Genomic DNA, 21150 nt, shown 5'->3' with positions numbered 1-21150 from the left:
AAGGGCTGGATCTGGTCTGCGGCCCATACACCTGACACCCCTGCATTACGGTCTACTTACGTTAAAATGGCTTTTCTTCCTCCTGTAATTTCTGCAGCTAGAGAAGTATGGCACATAATATTAATCTGACCCATTCTCAAACACTAAACTAACATTAGTTAAGTGGGTATCCATGTTGGTATGCAGTAGAACAGCAGGATTTTCCTCCAGTGGTACCTTGGAGACCAACAAGATTTTCAGAGTGTAAGCTCTTGAGAGCTCTGACTCTTGAGAGCTTCTACTCTGAAAATCCTGATGCTCTCTAAGATGCCACTAAACTAACATGGTCCAATCCAAATTTAAAAATGGATTATAATTTTAAAAAAATGGGGGGAAAAAATTGGGAAGAAATCTTTTTTATGGAAGGTTTGGAGAAACAAGGGACTTTTTATCTTTCGTCAACTGACAGGTTATGATGATGAGTTTTTGTCATTTTCTTAATTGAGGTTTAAATATGATTTGCCAACTTCTGCTGAATGGCAATATTTACAATTGCCACATTTGTTGGTGTTCAAACATGTCGTTAAAGCTTTGGCAAGCTTTGAGTGTTTCACAATCTTCCCCACTTTCAGAAACTCTTATTGAATCAATCCAGAAAATGAAACCTATAGTATCGGTCTATAAATATCTGATGCTGGTCAATAAACGTGGTACAAAATGTCTTGGAGAGGAATGGAATAATGAGCTACAGCCTCCATTCTGCTAAAGCAATGGATTTAAGCCTGATACGTGTTGCTGCAACTTATTCAGCAAAAAACTTATATTTAAGGTTTCTTGGACACCACAGCACCTTTTACTAAATGATTAAGTAAAGTGTCTGATTGCTGGTGGTGTAATTTAAAAGACACATCTCTTAAGTACATGCTTCGGACATGGCCAATCATTCAGCCCTTTGGGGAAGAAGTTGTTACCCACATTAATTTTGTATTAGAATATTCATTTACTTTTAAGGATGTTAATGTGCTGTTAAAACTATTTGCCTGTTTCTTGGAAGCTAACTGATGGTCAACAGAAGTGGACTCTTTGGGTCCCCTATAGTTGCTAAGAGGCTTGTATTTTTACAACACTGGAAAAACAGAAGCCCACTTCTTGGATTTAGGACCTTATAAACTTATCAACATTTGAACATGTTGCATACAGACAGCAACTGCATATGGACCTATTTAAATATCTGGAAACTTTTTACAGAAGTGTATGTGTAGGTTTACCAATAAGTGTTTTTGTCGCCAGCACTGTCTTTCCATTTTTTTTTCTTTTTTGTTTGTTTCACACTAGTAAGTACTTTTTAAAAATCCAGAGTGTTAACCATCAACAAATGCAATGCAATATAAAAACACATTTACCTGCTCCAAAGTAAGCTGCTTTGAAATGGTATCGTTTTCCAGTTTTTTAATCTTTTTCATCAGTTTGTTCACTTGGAATTCCTGTTCCTGTTCTAAATGCTGCTCCAGTTCAGCCTTCTCATGCTGTAGCTGTAACCAAGAGAGACAGGGAATCCTAAGACACAAGCATTTTCAAACGACAATGGGAATGATAAAAACCAATTCATCCATACCTTAATAGCTTTCATTAACTCTGATCTGAACATTTAACTGTGACCAGCATTGGCTTAACACAGCAAACTAAAAATGCATGCATAACAAAGTACATGAGACTGAAGAATATTTCCGTATATTTTGAAAGGACAAAGTTGACTTTTTGTCTTTAAAATATTGTCTATTGCATAAACCACAGCTTAGAAGAAACCTGCTTTTTAAAGGCGGAGATTTGAGACAGGCAGATGGAGGCACAGAGAGCTCCATCCGGCCCCCAAAGGGTTTCCTCATCTGGCCTTTAGACCAGCCCATTAGCCCACAATACTCTCCTCCTGTTGCAGTTCCCATTAGGAAAGACTGGGATAAAGGGCCCCCGCCCCGGCCAGGAGTTGAAAGGTGAGTGGAGAATCAGTGGATGGTCTGGGTGGTCTTTTAGCCCCTGCTTTGTTTAAGAAGTGGCCGGGGGCACAGTGCCTGCTGTCACCGTGGACTGCCTTCTGAAAACCCTTTTCAAGTGAGTGCTCTTTTGAAGACTTTTACACTCACCTCCTCCAAGGGGAGATTTTACTAAAAAATTGTAATTCCTCTGCGAGAATAAGTTTGGTGCCTGCTTACATGTGCACCTTCTAGTGTTGTCCAGCCTTTATTCCCACAATGAGGGTCAAAACAAGATGAAACATGGCAATGAAGACTCGCAACTGGATCTTCCAAATGTCTTTTAAAACACTTTTACAGCCTTTTAAACCCAAGGTGGAGCCTCGCCTTTTTTCTCCTGAAGGACCAATACAGCACATGGGAGAAGGGCCTGTCAGTCAGTGAAACCGCGCGAGGTGGTGGAGAGGTTAACACCTCACTCCTCCCCCTGCACCGCTCTGATGTGAATCAGGTCCTTGCACCGTTTCAACGTACTTTTAATCCATAGCTCCTGCCTTGTTTGGTTTGACCCTGAGATGTGACAATTGCTTATATGAAGCATCGTGTTGACATCCTACACACAGCACGCTTTGGCAAGTGTGGAAGCACACTCAGCTTTTTCCAGCTTCTAAGAGCACCAAGAAACACTGAGAAAGATACCGGGAAGGAAGTTTTAAGAAAAGCAGTTAGTTGAATACATATGATTAGGACACAGATCTAGCCTCAGTCACTGAGAAGAACTAGCAGCAGGTGCAACTCCAATATGCAGAATTATGTTTTAGGGGTACGAGCTGTATGTGCTGTGGCTAGTTAACTGGTTTCTAATGAATGACAGAATTCAAACCCAGTAGCACATACAAAGACAAGACAATCAAACCACACACAGAGAATATCAACAGAAAACAAGCAAAGCAAAGTAAGGTCCACAAAGTGAGTCTCTCTCTTGCGCACAGAGCTTGAATTCAGACTTCAAGAGGTCTGCTAGAAGGCCATTTCTTCCTTACTGTGTTTCTGCAATACATTACCTATGAAACTAATCATTGTGTTGCATAAAGCTGAGTGAACAAAGTGCTCTTAACAGGCCAATAAGCACACAGAGTTACTAAAACCACCATCCACTCATTTTACAGGCCTGGTTATGACATGATATTATTCAACAAAAGCCTGTTCTGAGAAGAGAGGTGAGGATCTGAATAAATATTCTTAAGAGGGCAAACATGCTTTAAAGGAATATGCCGTTCAGTTTAAGGGTATTTCAGATCAATACACCCTTACACTAAAACTCAAAAGCTGATACGTCAAGTGTATTTTTGGCCACAACATTAATTATGCTGATGTGAGAAATTCCAGTCAAGCTGCTACTGGTTGATCTACAGCTCTCACACTGGTGGCCACTGAATTGCACGGGGGGGGGGGGGGACGGGACGGACCTTCTTGAAGCTTCCTCAATGGCACTGTATGCTACAACACCCTAAGCACCCTACGCTACAGCAGCAAATATTTCACAATGCATGCACACTCAGGCATTGTGAAGGAGAGCCAAAACAGATGAGAGCCTAATGCATGGATGACACACATCAGTTTCCCGCAAGGTTCCACAGGAGGGAGAGTGAGAAAGAACCTCTCCCCGGGAGAAGAGGAAGAGCTCTCTGCAGCCAGAGGGAGCCGAGCGCCCTCGCGGCGGCGAGAGGGAGCCGACTGTGCTGGCAGCAGTCAGAGGGAGCTGGCAGTGGCAACAGGCTCCTTGACCCTCTTGCTGCCACCGCCGCCAGTGCACTCGGCCCCCTCTGGCTGCCAAATGCATTTAGGGGAACAAGGGGACCGTGCTGGGGGGGGGGGGGGGGCGCAGAGGGACAAGGAGCCGATCGCCGCTGCCAGCTCCCTCTCACCACTGCCTGCATGCTTGGCTCCCTCTGGCTGCTGAGGGAGCCAAGAAGGGGGGGGGATCTCTCTTCTCCCTGGCAGAGGTTCTTTCTCATGACACTTCCCTCCACGTGCCAGGCGTTTAGTCTGTTTTGGTTCAGAGTCACTTTGCTGAACAATCATGGGATGCCGTGAGGCTGCAACAACCAGGGGCTCTGAAAGTTTGTATGAATGCACCTGAAAGAGCAATACACAGACCTGTCTCCATCCATGTATTTCCAAATACTTAAAGGGGGGAATTTTCTCAAGAACTGCGCTTGGGGCAGGGGTGGTCTGCTGGGGAAATTGCAACCACCTTTCAAACACCTAAGAATCTTTAAGTCTCCAGAATCTGTGGTGTGATGCGGGTCACAGGATCCATGACTGTGATTGAGGTCCATAGAGCTGCAACTCAAGCAAATCTGTGTCATATTGTACAATCTGTGCTTCTGTGAATGAAGATTCTGTGGATACAGAATCTTCTAAATCATAGTTTCAGTGTCCCCGGCAGACATTTTCTTACGTGGCAAAATGATAAAAGTTTGAAAAAAATGAAGAAAAAAAAAGCCTAAATAAATGGAGCAAGGACTCAAAACCCAAGGAAACTAAAGAATCATTTTAACATCCTCTTTTAACTCAACTAACTTTTGCTTTCAAAGCCCGCTACTTGAGAGATTATATCTTGAATTTATGTAGCTGTGGAAAAGCTTTTTTATTTCTTTCTTGGTTCGCTTTCCTACAGTCAACAACATAATGATATCAACCTAAGATGCTCCAAAAGGAAATTACATGCAAATTACATGCAAATTAAAAGGAACAGCTAAAAGGTGCAAGCACCGAGTCATTACTGACCCATGGGGGGACGTCATATCATGATGTTTTCTCGGCAGACTTTTTATGGGATGGTTTGCCATTGCCTTCCCCAGTCATCTAAACTTTACCCCCAGGAAACTGGGCACTCATTTTACCGACCTTGGAAGAATGGAAGGCTGAATCAGCCTTGAGCCGGCTACCTGAACCCGGCTTCCACCGGGATCGAACTCAGATCGTGAGCAGAGCTTGGGCTGCAGTACCGCCGCTTACCACTCTGTGCCACGGCTGCAACGTGTACATTCAGCCTGCAGAAGTGAGGCACCATCCGGAATCATGCAACTTTACTTAATTTACTGTATGCAAAGTATTTACTCTTGATGTATAGTTAAACATAAAATAAGTGCTGCTATTCATAGAGCCAATGGGTTCAAAGCTTTCCTCTTTCCCCAGAAAATTTCCTCTCTACTGGAAAATGTTCATTTCAAATGGGAAAGGCAAGGCCCAGAGAGGAGTCTAGGACTGCGCCCCCCAAAACACCTTGTCCTGGGGAACCTGGCATGACTTTTCCAGATTGGCCTTGAGACCCTGCTGATCAAACATGTTCAGAATGAGAGAGATGTGTTGGGACAGTGATTCTGTGGTTGGGCCCAGTATTACCCAATCATCGAGATAGCGGTCACCGCTGCAACACTTTTCTTTGAGATAACTTATCACTACTGATATGACCTTCGTAAAGATACAAGGGGCAGAGAAGAGCACAAAAGGGAGAACCTTGTATTGATAGTTTACATATAACTTTATTATTTTATTTATTGAAATGTGAAAATATGCGTATCTTAAATCCACAGTAGCGAACTGAACTTTTAACAGGGATAAAACTTCTCTTAAATACAACATTTTAAACTTTCTGAACACTATGAACTTATTTAAGGAGCAGAGGTCTGAAAAGGGGAGTGAAGTCGCAGATTTTTTGTCTATACAAAATAATGGGAGAAAATGACATCTGTGCAGATGGATGGAACTTGTTCTATGGCTCCCTTTGCTATCAATGCCTCTACATCCTCTATGAGCAGAGTGGGAGGAGGCAGAGAGTTGGACAGAGGTGTAATATCTAGAGGGGTTATCTTGAACTCTAGGCAATAGCCGTGGCTGATAACGGCCTTCTAACCTGCATCCTATGGTGAGGGGCTAGTGCTATGGTTCTGAACCATGCATGTCTATGAGTAACTGGCTAGTTCGGGATGAGCAGTTTCCAATATGCTTAATGATGATGATAAGGGGAACTGTAAGGCGAATACTGGAACCGATGGCATCTATGAAGCCATGCTAGCTCCACTGGGTTATTATTAGTATCAGATAGAACTGCAAAATGTCTATGGTTTTCCGTGGGCAGGACTGGGGACAGTGGCAACGTGGAAATGGCTGTTGGTGTCTCAGTGACTTTGGGTATCCCACCCTCTGACAGAGATGGAAGTGAGGAAGAGCTTTTTTCTTGGAGTTAGACCCTAGAATTGGAGGTGACTGGATCTGAAGAAGATTTTTTCCTCTTATGGGACTTCAAGGATGAAGGTTTCTCAATTGGTCTTCAATTTTGCCTTTTTAGTAGGCAGTTCTGACCAGCATTGAGGAGTAACTGAAGACAACACCAAGCACACTAACTGGTCTATGGAACCTCTCAGGTGCAGAGTGTGATGGCAGAACCAAGAAGGCCCACTCAGGACACTGCGGTTCATTTTCAGTGGCTGTTGATTCAATGGGGTAGACCCCTTCAGGGACGATTTCCAAAGTGCTGCTTTCAGCCCTGACGGCCTTTCAGGGCATGCTTCCAGTGTGCGTTGCTTACAGACCACACGCTTCATGGCGCCAGGGCCTCCGCCAAACAGAAGAGGCATTTATCATGGCTATCAGACTGGGCCATCTTCATCCCACAGCGGGAGCATTTCTAACTCTCATTCAAAAATGGGTCTAAGGAGCAGAGAAAGAGACACCATTCTTCAGCAGCGGCCAAAGAAGAATTGGGAGAGGGAACCGCTCACTCCTCTTTTTTAGCCGCACGGGGGGGGGGGGGGGCGGGCGGGGGGCGGCACACAGAAAGGCTGGACCAGCATCTCATGCCTCGAGGAGCTTTAGTGTGTCTGTGGATGGCCTGGGCACGCCCAGAACCCACGAGGGCCTGCACAGAAGTCATGGCGATGAACTTCCAAGCCATCAACACATGTGCAAAGTCCCCATCCCACTATAGTGTCAGGAGATAGATGGCTCACTGTACAGAAGTTAGCAGTTATTTCTCTGCAGAGCACAATTGAGTGGCTGGGTGATTTATGCATATGCAAAAATTTTCAAACGCTCTAAGATCTTAAATAAGCCTACAACCTTTCAAACTGTGTCAGTAAAATTCTTGTAAAACATATATTGTAAATAGGTTATCAGGAAAGCCATATGCTAGTAAAAAAACCCACTTCCATTTCCAGAGGGAAGTGTGGCCAGCATTTTCTGAACAAGATTACTACTAGTGTTATGTTATATACATAAATTACCACAGTAAATTACGCTTTCCTTTCCTTACAAAACATGGGATTAAATCCTATCAAGGCACAAACTGAATGAATTTGCAGGAGAGGAGTTTTTACTGCCTGCCCGCTGCAGTGCTCTAGGCCAGCTGAGAAGCTGCTCCAGCTGGTTGAGGGAGTCCTGGGAACAATGTGGAATGCAGAACTGAAAGGGCAACCTGGAAGTGGAAAGCAGCAGAAACTACCACACGAAAGATGTGGAGCATGCTGTGAGCGGTCTTTGGGAGCGGGGGAGGGGGTGGGGGGAGCCTTAGGAGGCTACAGTGAGACGGAAGAGGCAAAAACTGGTTATGGGAATTTTCTGTTTACAGTACAATAGGGTCCAAATCAATGTATTAACCACAGCAGTCAGAAATAAGCAAGTCCAAAGTTGTAACTTTATTCGGAAACAAGCACCACTTAATGCAGTAGGATCAGAATGCACAGTTGTACCAGGCTACATCATGTTTACCCGTGTCTCCTCCTCTTCGTACTTACCAAGTGCTTCCTTTCTCTGCTTTCAAATGTACCATCCAACCACCTTCCTTCCAAATCCATCCTGTATTTCCTTCCCTGAAAAGATGTGCTAAAAATTACATACCTGCATCAGCTTCCTTGAGAGTTCATTTGTGAGAAATTCTTCCTCCTTCTCATAGTTCACTGCAAGTGTCTCTTTCTCCTTCTGCAAAGCTTGAATCTTCTTAAACAAAGTATTACTAATAAATTCTTCTTCTTGCTCTGCTCTTGCTTGCTGTAAGAGAAAGATTTTAAAAACAGCTGTAAGAAGGAAAAACTCAAAACACAAACTTTTCTGTGGTGGAATGGATCATTCTCTAAAGCTTTCTATGTTTCTTTTGTTTGTCACTTAAGCTCAAAAGATATTGGATACCAAGATTAAGACCAAAGTGTGGCGACTTTGCCCCCATCAATACATTTGAAGATGGCAATGCTATCCACCAGACTCATAAACAGACTGTGATCTAGAAAGTTTATTACGGCACCTTCGTTGGAAAAGCAATGCCTAGTAGCAGTTGCCATGGATTATCCAATGCAACTCTGAAGTAAAAAATCTATGGGGCTGTGCATGCAGCAATTGAGCTCCTAGAAAGAGAGTGCATGTTTTTAAATCCTCAGCAGGTATTTCTATACCAAGTATATACCAAGGATTTGTCTCCAGAAACCTATTTTGGCACACAAACTGCAATTTCCAGTCACCAGATCAGAATGCATTTCAGCCAGTTAAAATGCAACAAAGATGCAGACTCTCTTATATCTCTTACCTCTCTTATTAGGAGAGGCATTTTACTATTCATCATTAGGGGTGTGCGCTTCGGGTTCCCGGTTCAGAGGCCGAAGCGGTGCTGTGGGTGGTGGAGGCACCGGCTGCAGCCTTCCCCGCCACCCTGCTGACCACTGCGGCGGCGGAGGCGCCTGCTCTGGCCTTCAGGCAAGGTAAGTGGAGTTGGGATTGGGGGAAGCAGGCTCAAGGAGGAGGTGGGCGTCTCACTTTGGTATGCTCGGAATCATTACGAAGCATACCGAAGCGATTCCGATAACCCGAACCCGAAGCAGCTTGCTTCTGGATTATTCTGAATATTTCCCCAGTGCACACCCCTAGTCATCATATAAACACAAAGCAGTTCTCCAGTACCATTTATTTAAATATATTTCAGTGCCATTTCTTTCAGTACAATGTGAGGTGATGGTACGGAGGCTCTGCAGAAGCACAGACAGTTCAGTTCCCCACGACACAGCCTCCTAAAAACCCTAGGTAAAGTTCGGACAGCTGCTTCTGCAAACAGCAAACATTCTGGGGCTCTGCTTTCACAGAAGCTACCAATCTGACTTCTGCGAATATTCTTACCAGGCATTGCCCTGCTCACGAACAGATCACACGGCTGAGAGACCACCCAAGCAAAGAAGCGGCCTGCTCCTTCAGCAAACTTAGGGCAGCTGAAGGTCAGTGTGAATGAGCGAGTTCACATCCTCCCCTCTTCTGATTCTCCTCTAGATGGTCTTTGAGAGAACCACTGCGACTGGACAGAGCTCTCTCCCCCCAACTTGCTGCCTGAGAGTCAGCTTCCCTCCCCTCCTTTTTCCCAAGCCTCCAAAAGCCAAAGGAAAAAATGCTGCTGAAAACGGCTACAAGTGAGTATGTGCCTTGGGTTTTTTCCTGCAGCCGCCAGGTAATTTGTGCTGGAATTATCTGGGTCTGTTGGGTTTGGGTCATTCTTGTGGGGTGGCCGATTGCTCTTTGTGTGTTTGGCTTGGCTTGGCCCTTGTTCAGGGGCATGCAGAACTGGATCCCTGGACTGAATCTTCTTGAAACTTGGGGGGGGAGGGGGGTCCTTGGTTCTTTCTCTTGGCACATGGGCTTTGTTGTCATGATGTGTGAGAAGTGTGAGAAGAAACTTACACTTGATACATGGAAAGATGGTGTACGAAACACTACAGAAAGTGGTGGGTGAAAACTAAATGAAAATAAAGCATTGACATCAAAGAAGGCAAGGTTTGATCCTTACAGGCAAACAAAAATTGTGCTATGCCGAATATGTAAAAGTTCAGTTCCCCAGTCAGGTTTTTACTACTGCTAAGGATGTGCTTACAAAAAGGGCATCTGCTCAATGTGTGGAAAGAAGGTCTTGGATATAAAAAACTACAAGCAAATGTCTGTGTAGTTGCATACTATGAACTCTTCTTACTCACCACCTTTAAGATTAAAAACAGTTAACACATTTTATGAACTTGAGCAAAATGCTGAAAGGATCATAATTTACTTGGGCTTTTAGTGACACGGTTTTACCTCTGACTTTAAAACTAGCTATAAAATGGTCTAATGCTTGTGCTACTTTTACTATAAAGCCTTGTACAAGGAGGTTTGCTTGTGAGGAGACCTCGCTGAGGGCCAGATGGCTGCCTGGAGTGCATCCCTTTGATCTGCAGCTGGTAGCCATTGGGATGCAAGCCCTGCCTTCCACCTCGCTGTCTCCTCCACAGGTACTGCTGGGTGGGTTGGTGATTTAACTGGAGTCTCATGCAGGGAGGTGTGAGCTGAAGAGCAAAAGCACAAAGGCTCTTAGCCCTTAGCCTGGGGTGCGCAGCTGGAAGAACATACATCATTTGCATGAGGCGGAGGACACGAGAGGGTATGTACTGTTTCAAGGATGGATGCAAAACCTGCTGGTCACTGCCTGCTTAAATATACCACAGTTGTAGCCTGAGTAGAGGCCACTAGTATGTATATTTTAATATGTGGTTGAATATGTGGTTGTGAGGTGCAAAGTATCTGGTGAATTTACTACTGACGTGCAGATGGGTGATGGTAGATATGGAAGTGAAATTTACCAAAGGCAACAAGTATCAAGCAACAATGTTCACTGTTTATCTAACCACTCTAGCATTCCACCTGCTGACAATGGGGCCACTTCCATCTCCCCTGCTACACTAATACTTTGCAATACTAGATCTGTTAGGAACAAGGTTACATACATTGCTGGGGTATTGCAGGAAGAGGAAATTGGTACGGCTTGTCAAACAGAGACGTGGATACAGGAAAATGACGTGGTGTGTCTGTCTCAACTAACTCCTCCTGGCTATGCAATCCTACACCAACCTCGCTATGGAGGCCGAGGAGGAGGGGTTATTCTCCATGAGTCCTTCCACAGACTTTCTGTACAAGCTATAACTGGTATTGACTGCATGTTCTTGTCTCTGGGAATTAAAGGTAGATTGGGTATCCTGGTTGTTTACAGACCACACAGTTCCCCATTAAGCACCCTTTCTGAGTTGGCAGAGCTGCTAGTGGATATGGTGCTGGAGACACTTAGACTTGTAGTTCTGGGGGACTTCAGCATCCATGCGGAGTGCTCCAAGTGAGGCCTGGCCCAGGAATTTATAGCTTCCCTGACACTCCTGGGCCTCTCTCAAATAGTGACAAGACCTACAAATGAAAGAGACCACACCTTCGACTTAATATTTTGCACTGAGCCGTTGAGGGAAAGTCTTAATGTTAGAGATTCAACCTGAACTGTGGTCAGACCATCATCTGCTGAAGGCAAAAGTGAATATGGCCTCAACACCCCACAAAATGGGGGATCCAGTTAAAATGATCTGCCCACAAAGGCTCATGGACTCTTCTAGAATCCAAAATGCCTTGGGGGATTTTAGAATTCCAGACACATGCTCCTTGGAAGATGTTGCAGGAGCATGGAACGCAAAACTCCTTGAAGCCACTGACACCATTGCTCCTTGTCAACCCCTCTGGCCCTTGGGATGGAAGCCAGCCCCACGGTTTACCACAAAGCTGGCCGACCTAAAGAGGACTGGAAGATGTCTAGAAAGACACTGGTGGAAAACTCACGTGGAAGATCACAGAGCATGCTACAGAACCCACTGGAGGGCCTCTGAAGCAGAAATGAAAGCAGCAAAGAAACATGATTTCTTGGAAACCATTCCATCGGATAGTTCATGATCATCCCAACTGTGTAAGGCATTCCAACACCTTCTAACCCCTAAATCTGAATCTTTACAGTCTCAATAGCAGACAATTGACTGTAAAGCCTTTGTAATATTTTTCCTGATAAAATAGCATGAACACGCTCTGATCTAGATGATAGCTGCAATAGAGATGAGATGGAAGAAATGCTTAATATACCATCTGCCTTACATATGGACAGCCTTGACCCAATTACAATGACATCTATGAAAGCCACTACTTGTGTGCTTCCACTTGCCCATCTTGCCTGTTAAAATCAAGTAAGGACCACAGAAGTGAACCACTTGAGATTTATTGTAAATCAATCGCTAACTCAGGGCACCTTCCCCCGCTCAAACAGGCGGTCATCTGTCCACTAATTAAAAAAAATCCCTAGATATAAAAATGGTATGGCCAATTATTGCCCAGTCTCTATTCTGCCCTTTCTGAGCAAAGTGATTGAAAGAGCAGTAGCTGACTAACTCCAGATCTTCTTGTATAACTCTAGTGCTCTGGATCTTTTCCAATCTGGATTCAGACAAGGGCATGAGACAGAGACAGAGCTAGTAGTGTTAGTGGATGACCTCCATCTGAATATAAACAAAGGCCATGCCTCCTTAGTGCTCCTCCTGGATTTATCTGCAGCTTTTGACAAAGTAAACCATGTCATCCTGTTGAGGCGTTTAAGAGAAAGAAGTGGACTGGTTTTAAATAGTTTCTCATGGAATGGACTCAAAGGGTTGCCGATGGAGATCAGCTTTCTCCAGAATGGGAACTCTCTTGCGGGGCTCTGCAGGGCGCAATCTTATCTCCCACGTTATTCAACCTCTATGTAAAGCCTTTCAGGAGAACTCATTCGCAGCCATGGAGTTGGCTGTCATCAATGTGCAGGTGTCACACAACCCTTTATCTCACTACCAGACCCCCACAGGATGCAGTAGAAATCTTGGATGGCTGCCTGACAGATGTGGTGAAATGGTTGAAAATGAACAAATTGAAACTGAACCCAGACAAGATAGAAGTGAAGCTTTCTGGGAAGTTAGAGATCTTGAAGGACATTTTTCTCCCCACTTTCGATGGAGCATGTCTGACCCTTGCAGACTCGGTTAAGAGCCTGAGAGTTATATTGGATCCAGTGCTACTACTAGAAAAACAAGTTAAGGCAGCCACAAAAAATGCTTTCTACAACCTCACTCTACCCTGGAAGATGGCTTCTTACCTCGACATAGCCAGCCTGGCCACCTGGAACCATGCTGTGATAACACAAAGACTTGACTATACATAGTGCACTATACATAGGTCTCCCATCTACTTTAACTAGGAGACTCCAATTGGGGCAAAACGCTGCAGTTTGACTGTTATCAGAAGCGAGCAGGAGCATGAACATCACTCCCATCCTGAAGTCACTGCATTGGCTATCTATTCGTTACTGAGCTCAGTCCAAGGTATTGGTTATCACATAGAAAGCTCTTCATGGCCTGGATCTGGCATACCCATGGAACCACCTCCCTCCCTATGTTCCTCCATGGCAGCTTCACTCATCTAGACAGGGTCTCCTGCAGGTCCTTGATATCATCTGTACCAAGCTCACACACCGTAATTCGCCTTGAGTCACAGTGAGGAAGGCGGACTATGAATGAAGGAAGGAAGGAAGGAAGGAAGGAAGGAAGGAAGGAAGGAAGGAAGGAAGGAAGCATTAACGCTTCCTTGTAATTTGATCTGGTTGAAATCAGTGTTTGAATTTCTGACACACTGATAAGAGTGATTGACCAATGGCACATAATTGTATAAATATTTACACCTTATTATAAACATACTTGCGCTATTTGTCCAAACTTTCAAAATCTGAAAGCTGTCTGTGGAAAATGTAAAGATGAAAATACTTTTTTTTCACTGGTCAATAACCTACAGGACTTTGTGATGGTTGTACTGTGAGATGCTGAGTGCGCCTGTCTTGAGTCAGCCTTGCCCTGTGCTCAGTGAAGGGTCACCAGATGAAGAGCTGCCTGCAGTTCACCCCCACACGGATCCAGCTGCAGCTGACCTTGAGTCTGATGAACAGCAATTGTCGGCTAATCAATCAGCAGAGCCTTCAGCTGTAACAGACTCCGCTGCAGAAGTCCACTTCTCCCCTCCCTCTTCAACCAGAGGAGTTAGCCGTGTTAGTCTGTAGTAGCAAAATCAAAAAGAGTCCAGTAGCACCTTTAAGACTAACCAACTTTATTGTAGCATAAGCTTTCGAGAATCAAGTTCTCTTCATCAGATGCATGATCCCAACACAGTGAGGAAGGCGGACTATGAATGAATGAATGAATGAATGAATGAATGAATGAATGAATGAATGAATGAATGAATGAATGAATGAATGAATGAATGAATGGAAGGAAGGAAGGAAGGAAGGAAGCATTAATGCTTCCTTGTAATTTGATCTGGTTGAAATCAGTGTTTGAATTTTGGGATCATGCATATGACGAAGAGAACTTGATCCTCGAAAGCTTATGCTACAATAAAATTGGTTAGTCTTAAAGGTGCTACTGGACTCTTTTTGATTTCCCTCTTCAACGACACCCTTGCAGCACCAGCGCTGTCAGAGATGGGTAGAGCTGCAAGAATGCAGGAGAAGTGCACGACTCATGAGTCAGCGGCAACTGTCAAAGGACCAGGATGAATGAGTGAGGTCAGGATGTCTGCCTAGTAAGTGGCTGACAGTTTAGCTAAGACTTTGCCATAAAAACAGCTGGAAGGAGCAGCAGTTGTGGAAGCAACTAGTACACTTTACGGCTGCTCCACTGTCCTTGCTATTGCTCAAACTCTGGAACTCTGACCCTTGGATTGGACCTGACTCTTGGCTTCTCTGGAACTCTGACCCTTGCACTGAACCTGACTTGTGGCTTTTCTAGAACACTGACCCCTGGACTGGACTCTGTTTATTCTTTGCTCCCAGGTTGTGACTGCCCTCTGCCCCCTGGGGGGACTACACCAGTACAGCGCCAGCAGTAGGAACAAATATCATGGTTGCAATAGGAAGAAAATGTGTTTTTGTGGGGGGAGGACAGCCAACCTGCACTCTGCTGCAATTTTGGTGTAATTTACTCTGAAAGTATCCCTCCCTAGCCCCCTAGAAAGACTCCCCTGTAGAGAATAAGAGAGATGAATAGATTCAGATTTTCAAATAAAAGCTGGATCCAAATACTATACCAGTATTTTTGGACCCAAATATCAGAAATACCAAGATTTATTGTATTCCTGATACCAGGACACAAAAATACCATTTTTTTAGTGCTCACTAGGGGTATGCACCAAAAAGATTCGAGTTTACCCTAAGCAGAGGGAAAATTGGCAGAACTCGAATCCCAAAGCAGCAAGCCGCTTCGGGTTTGGGTATTTAAACTGCTTCAAGATTATTAGGTAAGATATGGCCATTGTTTCCAATGGGAAATGCCATTCCTGGTTATCTGGGGGCCGGGGGCAGTTTCTTACCCAATAATTCCAAATTTGCAGGGGATCCTCTCCTAACCCTCCTCTCACAACCACCCAAGTTTCAGGGAGATTGGACCTCAGGGGGGCATGTTATGGACCCCAAAGAAGATGCCCCTATCCACCACCGATCTCCATTGTTCCCTATGCGGACCAACCTCCACATCAGAGAATCACACTAAGAAAAATGTTATTTAAAATATGAAGCAAGGGACACTCTTGCAACTATAAGTAAACTGAAGCACCTCCCCCCCCCATATAACCAAACGGATGCAAGGAGAATTACTCCACACCAGAGAATCACACTAAGAAAAATTTAATTCAAAATACACAAAACCGTATGAAGCAAGAGAGAGTCTTACAACTAGAAGTAAACTGAAGCCCCCTCCCCCATATAATGAAACTGATACTAGGGGAACAACTTCACAGCAGAGAATCACATCCATTCAACTCATACCAAACTGAACCAATGAACACTCTTGCAACTTAGCCCAGCAGAACCAGTGTCATGTGCTGCAGACAGGCACTGAGTTCAGCCAGTGGGGAAACACCACCGAACACAACCTAACACTAAGAGCACCCATCCCCAAGAGGCCAGAATAACAATCTAGAGCAAAGCAACCTAAAGCAACTATGAAATAGCAAGAGAAGCCCCATACAACCACAGGATAAAACAGGTGTCTCTCCCACCAGAATAACTAACAAGAAGTGAAAGCCAAGTAAAGCACACACCCCCACAACACTTTCAAAACAAGCCAAACAATGCACCTCCACACAGCAAAACAATTCAGCAAGCAAGCAACAAAAATCAAACAGAAAACTTAAAATTTAAAAGTCAACCTAACAACAATTTCCTTTCCCTCAATCCACCAAGACAACCCCCCAACCAAAAGAGAAAAATCATTCTCAAACCAGCCTGCTCCTCATGCAGCAATCAAGTTGAGGTCCACTTTGTTTGCAAAACACCACCCTCAGCCACCTAGAAAGCCCTGCTAGTTTTACCCATAGGGAACAATGGAGATTGGAGGTGGATAAGGGCATCTTCTTTGGGGGGCCATAACACGGCACTTCCAAGTCCAATATTTCAGAAACCTGAGTGGTCGTAGGAGGAGGGTTAGGAGAGGGACCCCTGCAGGTTTGGTGCATTTTGCTTGCAAAATGCCACTCTCAACTACCCTCCCCCCAATTTTCTCCACTGGGAATAATGGAGATCAGCAGCTGATAGGGGCACCTTCTGGGCGGGGGGGGGGGGGGGGGATAACACGGCCCCTTGAAGTCTGATCTCCCTGAAACTTGGGGGGGGGGGGTCTTGAGAGGACAGGTAGGAGTAGGTCCCCTGAAAATTCAGTCATTTTGATTGCAAAATTGCACCTTCAGCCTCCTAGAAAGCCCCCCTAGTTTCCCCCTGCAGCATTTTAAAAAATCACTCTCTCCTCCCAGAGAATCCCCACGGAAGAAGAGCTGCTGCTACAGGGATTGGCCACTCGCTCCCAGCCCCCTCCCTTCTCGGATTCCCTCCCTCCTCCCCTGCCCCTCATCCCCCCTCCCATCAGTCAAAAAAAGGAAGCACTGTTTTCTCTTGCCGTTCCTTAAGGAACAGCGAGGAGGGAAGTGCTGCCACACGACTGATACCATGGGGTTAGCTTTGCTTTGGCATTCCTGAATCGCTTCAGCAATGCTGAGGCTGATTTGGGAATGCCAAAACATCCCAAATTCGTCCCAAACCAGGTTAAAAACATGGATCCTGAACCCGAAGAAGCTGCAAAAGCCTCTTTTCTCTTGCTTGCTGCTTTTTCTTACGGACTGGGGAGGTGTTTGGGAAAATCCTAGTCTTAGCTTTTCACCTCTTCCCCCCCCCCCAGCCTAGTGTTAGGCCTCTGAGTAGAACTGTGATCTTGCTTGACCAAGATTTTTATTTGCTTTTATTTTTCTCCTTCTCTGCTTTTTGGAGGCCTTGGTTTCTGGGGGGGTTTGTGGCCTCCCCACCTCCCCCCAGGGAGCTTCACTTTTATTTGCTTTTATTTCTCTTTCTCCGCTTATTGGAGGGTCTCACTTCTGGTTTGTTTTGTGGGTCCCCCCCCCCCGGGAGCCTGACTTTTCTGTTAGCTCTCTGTGTGCACTTGTGTGGTGTACTGCAGTTTGCCCAATCCAATTCCAATTCCAATTACCTTTATTAGCATAGTATACACATCGAAAAGAAAAGAAAATGGCACAACAGCGCAATTTGCCAGCATGAGAGCAGAGTGAATTTCAGGTAATTGTGACTCAGACAGCAAATAATCAGAAACAATCCCACCGCCCCAGGAACCCAATAATAATAATAGTAATAAATTGTTTTAAAACCCTCAGGTGTCACCATTAGCCTTCTTCCCTTCCCCGCTCTTCCTTTTTTCTTTTCCAGTTTTCTCTTTTTTTCGTCCTTAAAACGGTTGCCAAAAACTCTGCCACCTTCTCAATAATTTCTGTCTGCTGACAGAAATTCCTCACCTCTAGTAGTTGCTATCTCAAAGGTAGCAATCCAAGCTCTAGCTTCTATGGAATGCAAACCCAACTCAGCACATAGAACAAAATAGCTGTAACTTGTTTGCCCTTTTTCTGCACACCTTTAGTGCCCTTCAGTTTTCCTTTGTGTGCCTCTATAGCAGCCCGTGCCAGTGACTGGGTGGTGTTTTGGGGGGCTCATGCCTCTGGTGTGCTGACTCACACCGGCACGGTTGCTCCACTGTCTCTGCTGTGCACACCGTCAACGCACACACTGTTTTATTTTATTTTGAACCCCTGTCCAGCTGGGGACAGTGACTGGGTTGAGGTGGTTTGGGGGGCTGCCCGCTGACTCACAACTGCACAGGTAGCTGTACTGTCTGCACTGCAGGCTCCCCAATTGCACACTTCTCTAGTGCAGCTTGCCTTTACTTTGTGCACACATCATCAGCGTCCACACTGATTTATTTGTGAGCACCTGTGTAGCCAGGGCTACTGACTGGGTGGAGGTGGGTTTGGGGGCCAGGGGCTCTTGCCTGCTCGCAGACTCACACACCTGCATGGTGTTGTTCCACTGTCTCTGCTGTGCACACCAGCAGCGCCCACACTTTTTCTTTTTTATTTAGAGCCAGCTGGAGACAGTGACTGGGTGGAGGTGGTTTGGGGGCTCAACACACCCAACCCCAGTGTCAGGGCCGCTTCTTGCCACCTCACTCCCTCACTGTCGAGTTTGTCCTCCGTTGTCCCCAGTGGTTCCTCTCTGTTTGGGCTTTTGTTTTACTGCATCACTATGAAGCGTTCCTTGCTAGGCAAGACTGGTCGCGGTGGGAAAAAGGGCTGAGTATGTGGCCCATCGGAGGCCGGCAGCAGCAGTTCTGGGGGTGGGAGTCTGTCTGGCAGCAGTCTCTCACTTCTGATCCATCCATGGAGCCTGTGGTGGAGGCATAAGTGGACCTGGTGAAGCTGCCGGGAGTGGACCTGGTGAAGCTGTTTGCGGAGGAGGAGGGATCTGAGGAGGAATGGGCAGGGTTTGGAGCACCATCCCAGTCCTCTGCATCAGAAACACCAGGGACAATCCCTGTCTGCAGCACACCCCCTACTCCCTCTTCGTGGTTTAGCTTCACGCCGCGGCAGTCATTCCTTCGATCTCCTCCCAAAACACCACCTGCTGGTGCCAGTTTTGACAACTCAATTTGGAGGCACTTTCGGGTCCTTCCCCGCAACCCTTGCTCGGCGTGGTGCCGTCACTGCGAGGTGCTGGTGCATAGGGGCACTGACTCCAAGCACCTGTCATCCTCTGCTCTCTGTAAGCATGTGCAGAGGCACCACCCGAGCATCTCATTTCTGCCACTACACGAACCACTTGGAGGGCGGGTGAGGAGTCCAGAGCAGAGAGAAGGGGGAGGGGAACGGGAGTCGATGGTCAGCAAGAAGACTGGCCATGAGGGTGCTGAGGGTGGGAGTGGTACAGCCAGGCAGGCTACCCTACAGGAGGTGGTCCCCTCCAGGTCTCTGATAATGCCCAGAATAAGAGTCAGGGGGAGGACTCAGGCGGCATGCACTGGAGCAGTGGCAGAGATGATCGCATTGAGCAGACTCCCGTTATCCGTCGTGGAGGGTGTGGGCTTTAGGAGGCTGGTGCGTCGATTCGCTCCCTAGTTCTCAATGCTGTCACGGAGGACCATTGGTCGGTGAGTCTTGCCCGCCCTCTACCAGACTGTGAAAGTGAGGGTCGTGAGGGAACTAAAGGGTGCCAAAGGATGGCCCGTCCACTTCACAGCAGACCTCTGGAGCGGCTGTCATCACGGCTACCTTGCCATCACAGCCCACTGGTGGTAACTGGAGGATCTCCATTGCCCCAGTGGATCCTCAGAAGAAGATGCCCCCCTTGGCACCGGGCTATTGAGTGCTCCTGCTGCAGGCAAGGGGGATGGACAAGGATCATACGGGCAAGAACATCACCGCCACGATTGGGCCTGCACTGAGGGAATGGGCTCCCATGGGGCAGGTTTCCTGCGGCTTCATGGTCACCGACGCGGGAAGAAACATGCTGGCGGCCCTGAGAGAGGCATCCTGAGACGGCCTGGTCTGCCTGGCGCACAAACTGCACCTAGTCATGATGGCTGCTCTGGGGCTAGGGAGCAACATCAAGGCCAGCTGGGACCAATTGACATTGTTCATGTGTGCATTGCTGGGCAGCTGTTGGTGCCTGTCAGCTCACTTCTCGCACGGCATCAAATCTTCACATGAGCTGCTCCAGAGGCAGGTGGAGGGGGAGATCCCAAGCATCACCTCTTCCAGGACATGGCCACCCACTGGAACTCCACCTACAACATGGTGAGTCGTCTGGTGGATCAAAAGAACCCTGTTCATGACATAATGTCCTCGGTGCCAGTCTTGCAAGGGAGAGAGGAGCTCAGCCTCAGCTCTACGGGCTGGCTAGCCCTCTTTCAGATGGTCCGTGTCCTGAGGCCATTCAAGGAGACCACCAAGCTCCTATGTGGCTACCAGTCCTCTCTGGGGCAGGCCATCCCCGATCCATGGCCTGGATCAGGTCCTCGCCAAAAAGATGGAAGAACAGGACCAGCTTCTCTTCGGGGTCAGGGACTTGGTCGCGAGGTTGCAGGCAGGCTTGGCAACCTACTTGCATCCTCTGTGCAGGGAGGACCCATACAAACTGCCCTGTATATGCGACCCTCGTATCAAGGGCAGCATAGCCATGTGGCAGGGAGAGCTCCACCAGTGGGCGAAGCTCCTGTGTCGAGTGGTGCGCAAGTTCCGGTCCCAGCGAGTGGAGGGAAGTGTGTGTGTGTGGGTCAGGGGATGGAGGGGGAGGAGAGAGCAGTAGTGGTGCCCAGCGCCACCAGAAGACAGGAAAGCTCTCCCCACAAAGACCCACCCCCATTCTGATCCTTGGTGGTGGGCTGGGCAGTCAGCAGCAGTGAGGTCAGGACTTCCGTTGCATCGGAGGATTCGGTAGAGGCCATGGTCAAAGAGTACCTAGCTGAGCCCCCCATGTCCTCCCACTGCAACCTCTTGGAGTATTGGGCAAGAAAATCTGCCATTTGGCCAGACCTCTTGATGGTGGACAACAACATTCTCTCCTGCCCCCCCCCCCCAGTGTTCAGAGTGAGAGGGTGTTCTCACACCTGGGAGACCTCCGCCATCCACAACGCTCACCTCTAGATCCAGACCTGGTGGACCAGCTCTCTTTCATCATGGTCAACCTCCCCCTGCTCAGCTACCCCTCTATGGATCTCGAGTGTTCTGAGCCCTGAGCCAACCTCTGCCTCTCTTTCACCGTCCGCCCACCCTCAGGCTCTGGCCCAGAAGGCCAAGCCAACGCATCCAAGATTCCAGTCCAGGGCACTTCTGATGAGGGCTCGCTGAAACATTTTCAACTTTTCTTTCCCCTTCAACGAAGAGCATGTTAGGAATAGTATTTTATTTCCCCTTCTCTTTAGAG

General features: G+C 46.7%; 1 protein-coding gene and 1 pseudogene across 1 annotated transcript in view; one reads left to right on the top strand and one right to left on the bottom strand.

The window, feature by feature from the left end:
• CCDC6 (coiled-coil domain containing 6) overlaps positions 1-21150 on the bottom strand; it is a 109398-nt gene that overhangs the window by 66437 nt on the left and 21811 nt on the right. Inside the window, exons 2-3 of the mRNA XM_055001363.1 lie at positions 7854-8003; positions 1383-1511 (exon numbers count right to left, since the gene is read on the bottom strand). Of these exons, the coding sequence (XP_054857338.1) occupies positions 1383-1511; positions 7854-8003 (279 nt within the window). The remainder of the gene's footprint in view (positions 1-1382; positions 1512-7853; positions 8004-21150) is intronic.
• LOC129344590 (cysteine-rich PDZ-binding protein-like) lies at positions 9637-9930 on the top strand (annotated as a pseudogene).

This window comes from Eublepharis macularius, chromosome 17, assembly GCF_028583425.1.
Source record: "Eublepharis macularius isolate TG4126 chromosome 17, MPM_Emac_v1.0, whole genome shotgun sequence".
NCBI lineage: Eukaryota > Metazoa > Chordata > Lepidosauria > Squamata > Eublepharidae > Eublepharis > Eublepharis macularius.
This window is presented reverse-complemented; position numbering and strand designations above follow the sequence as displayed.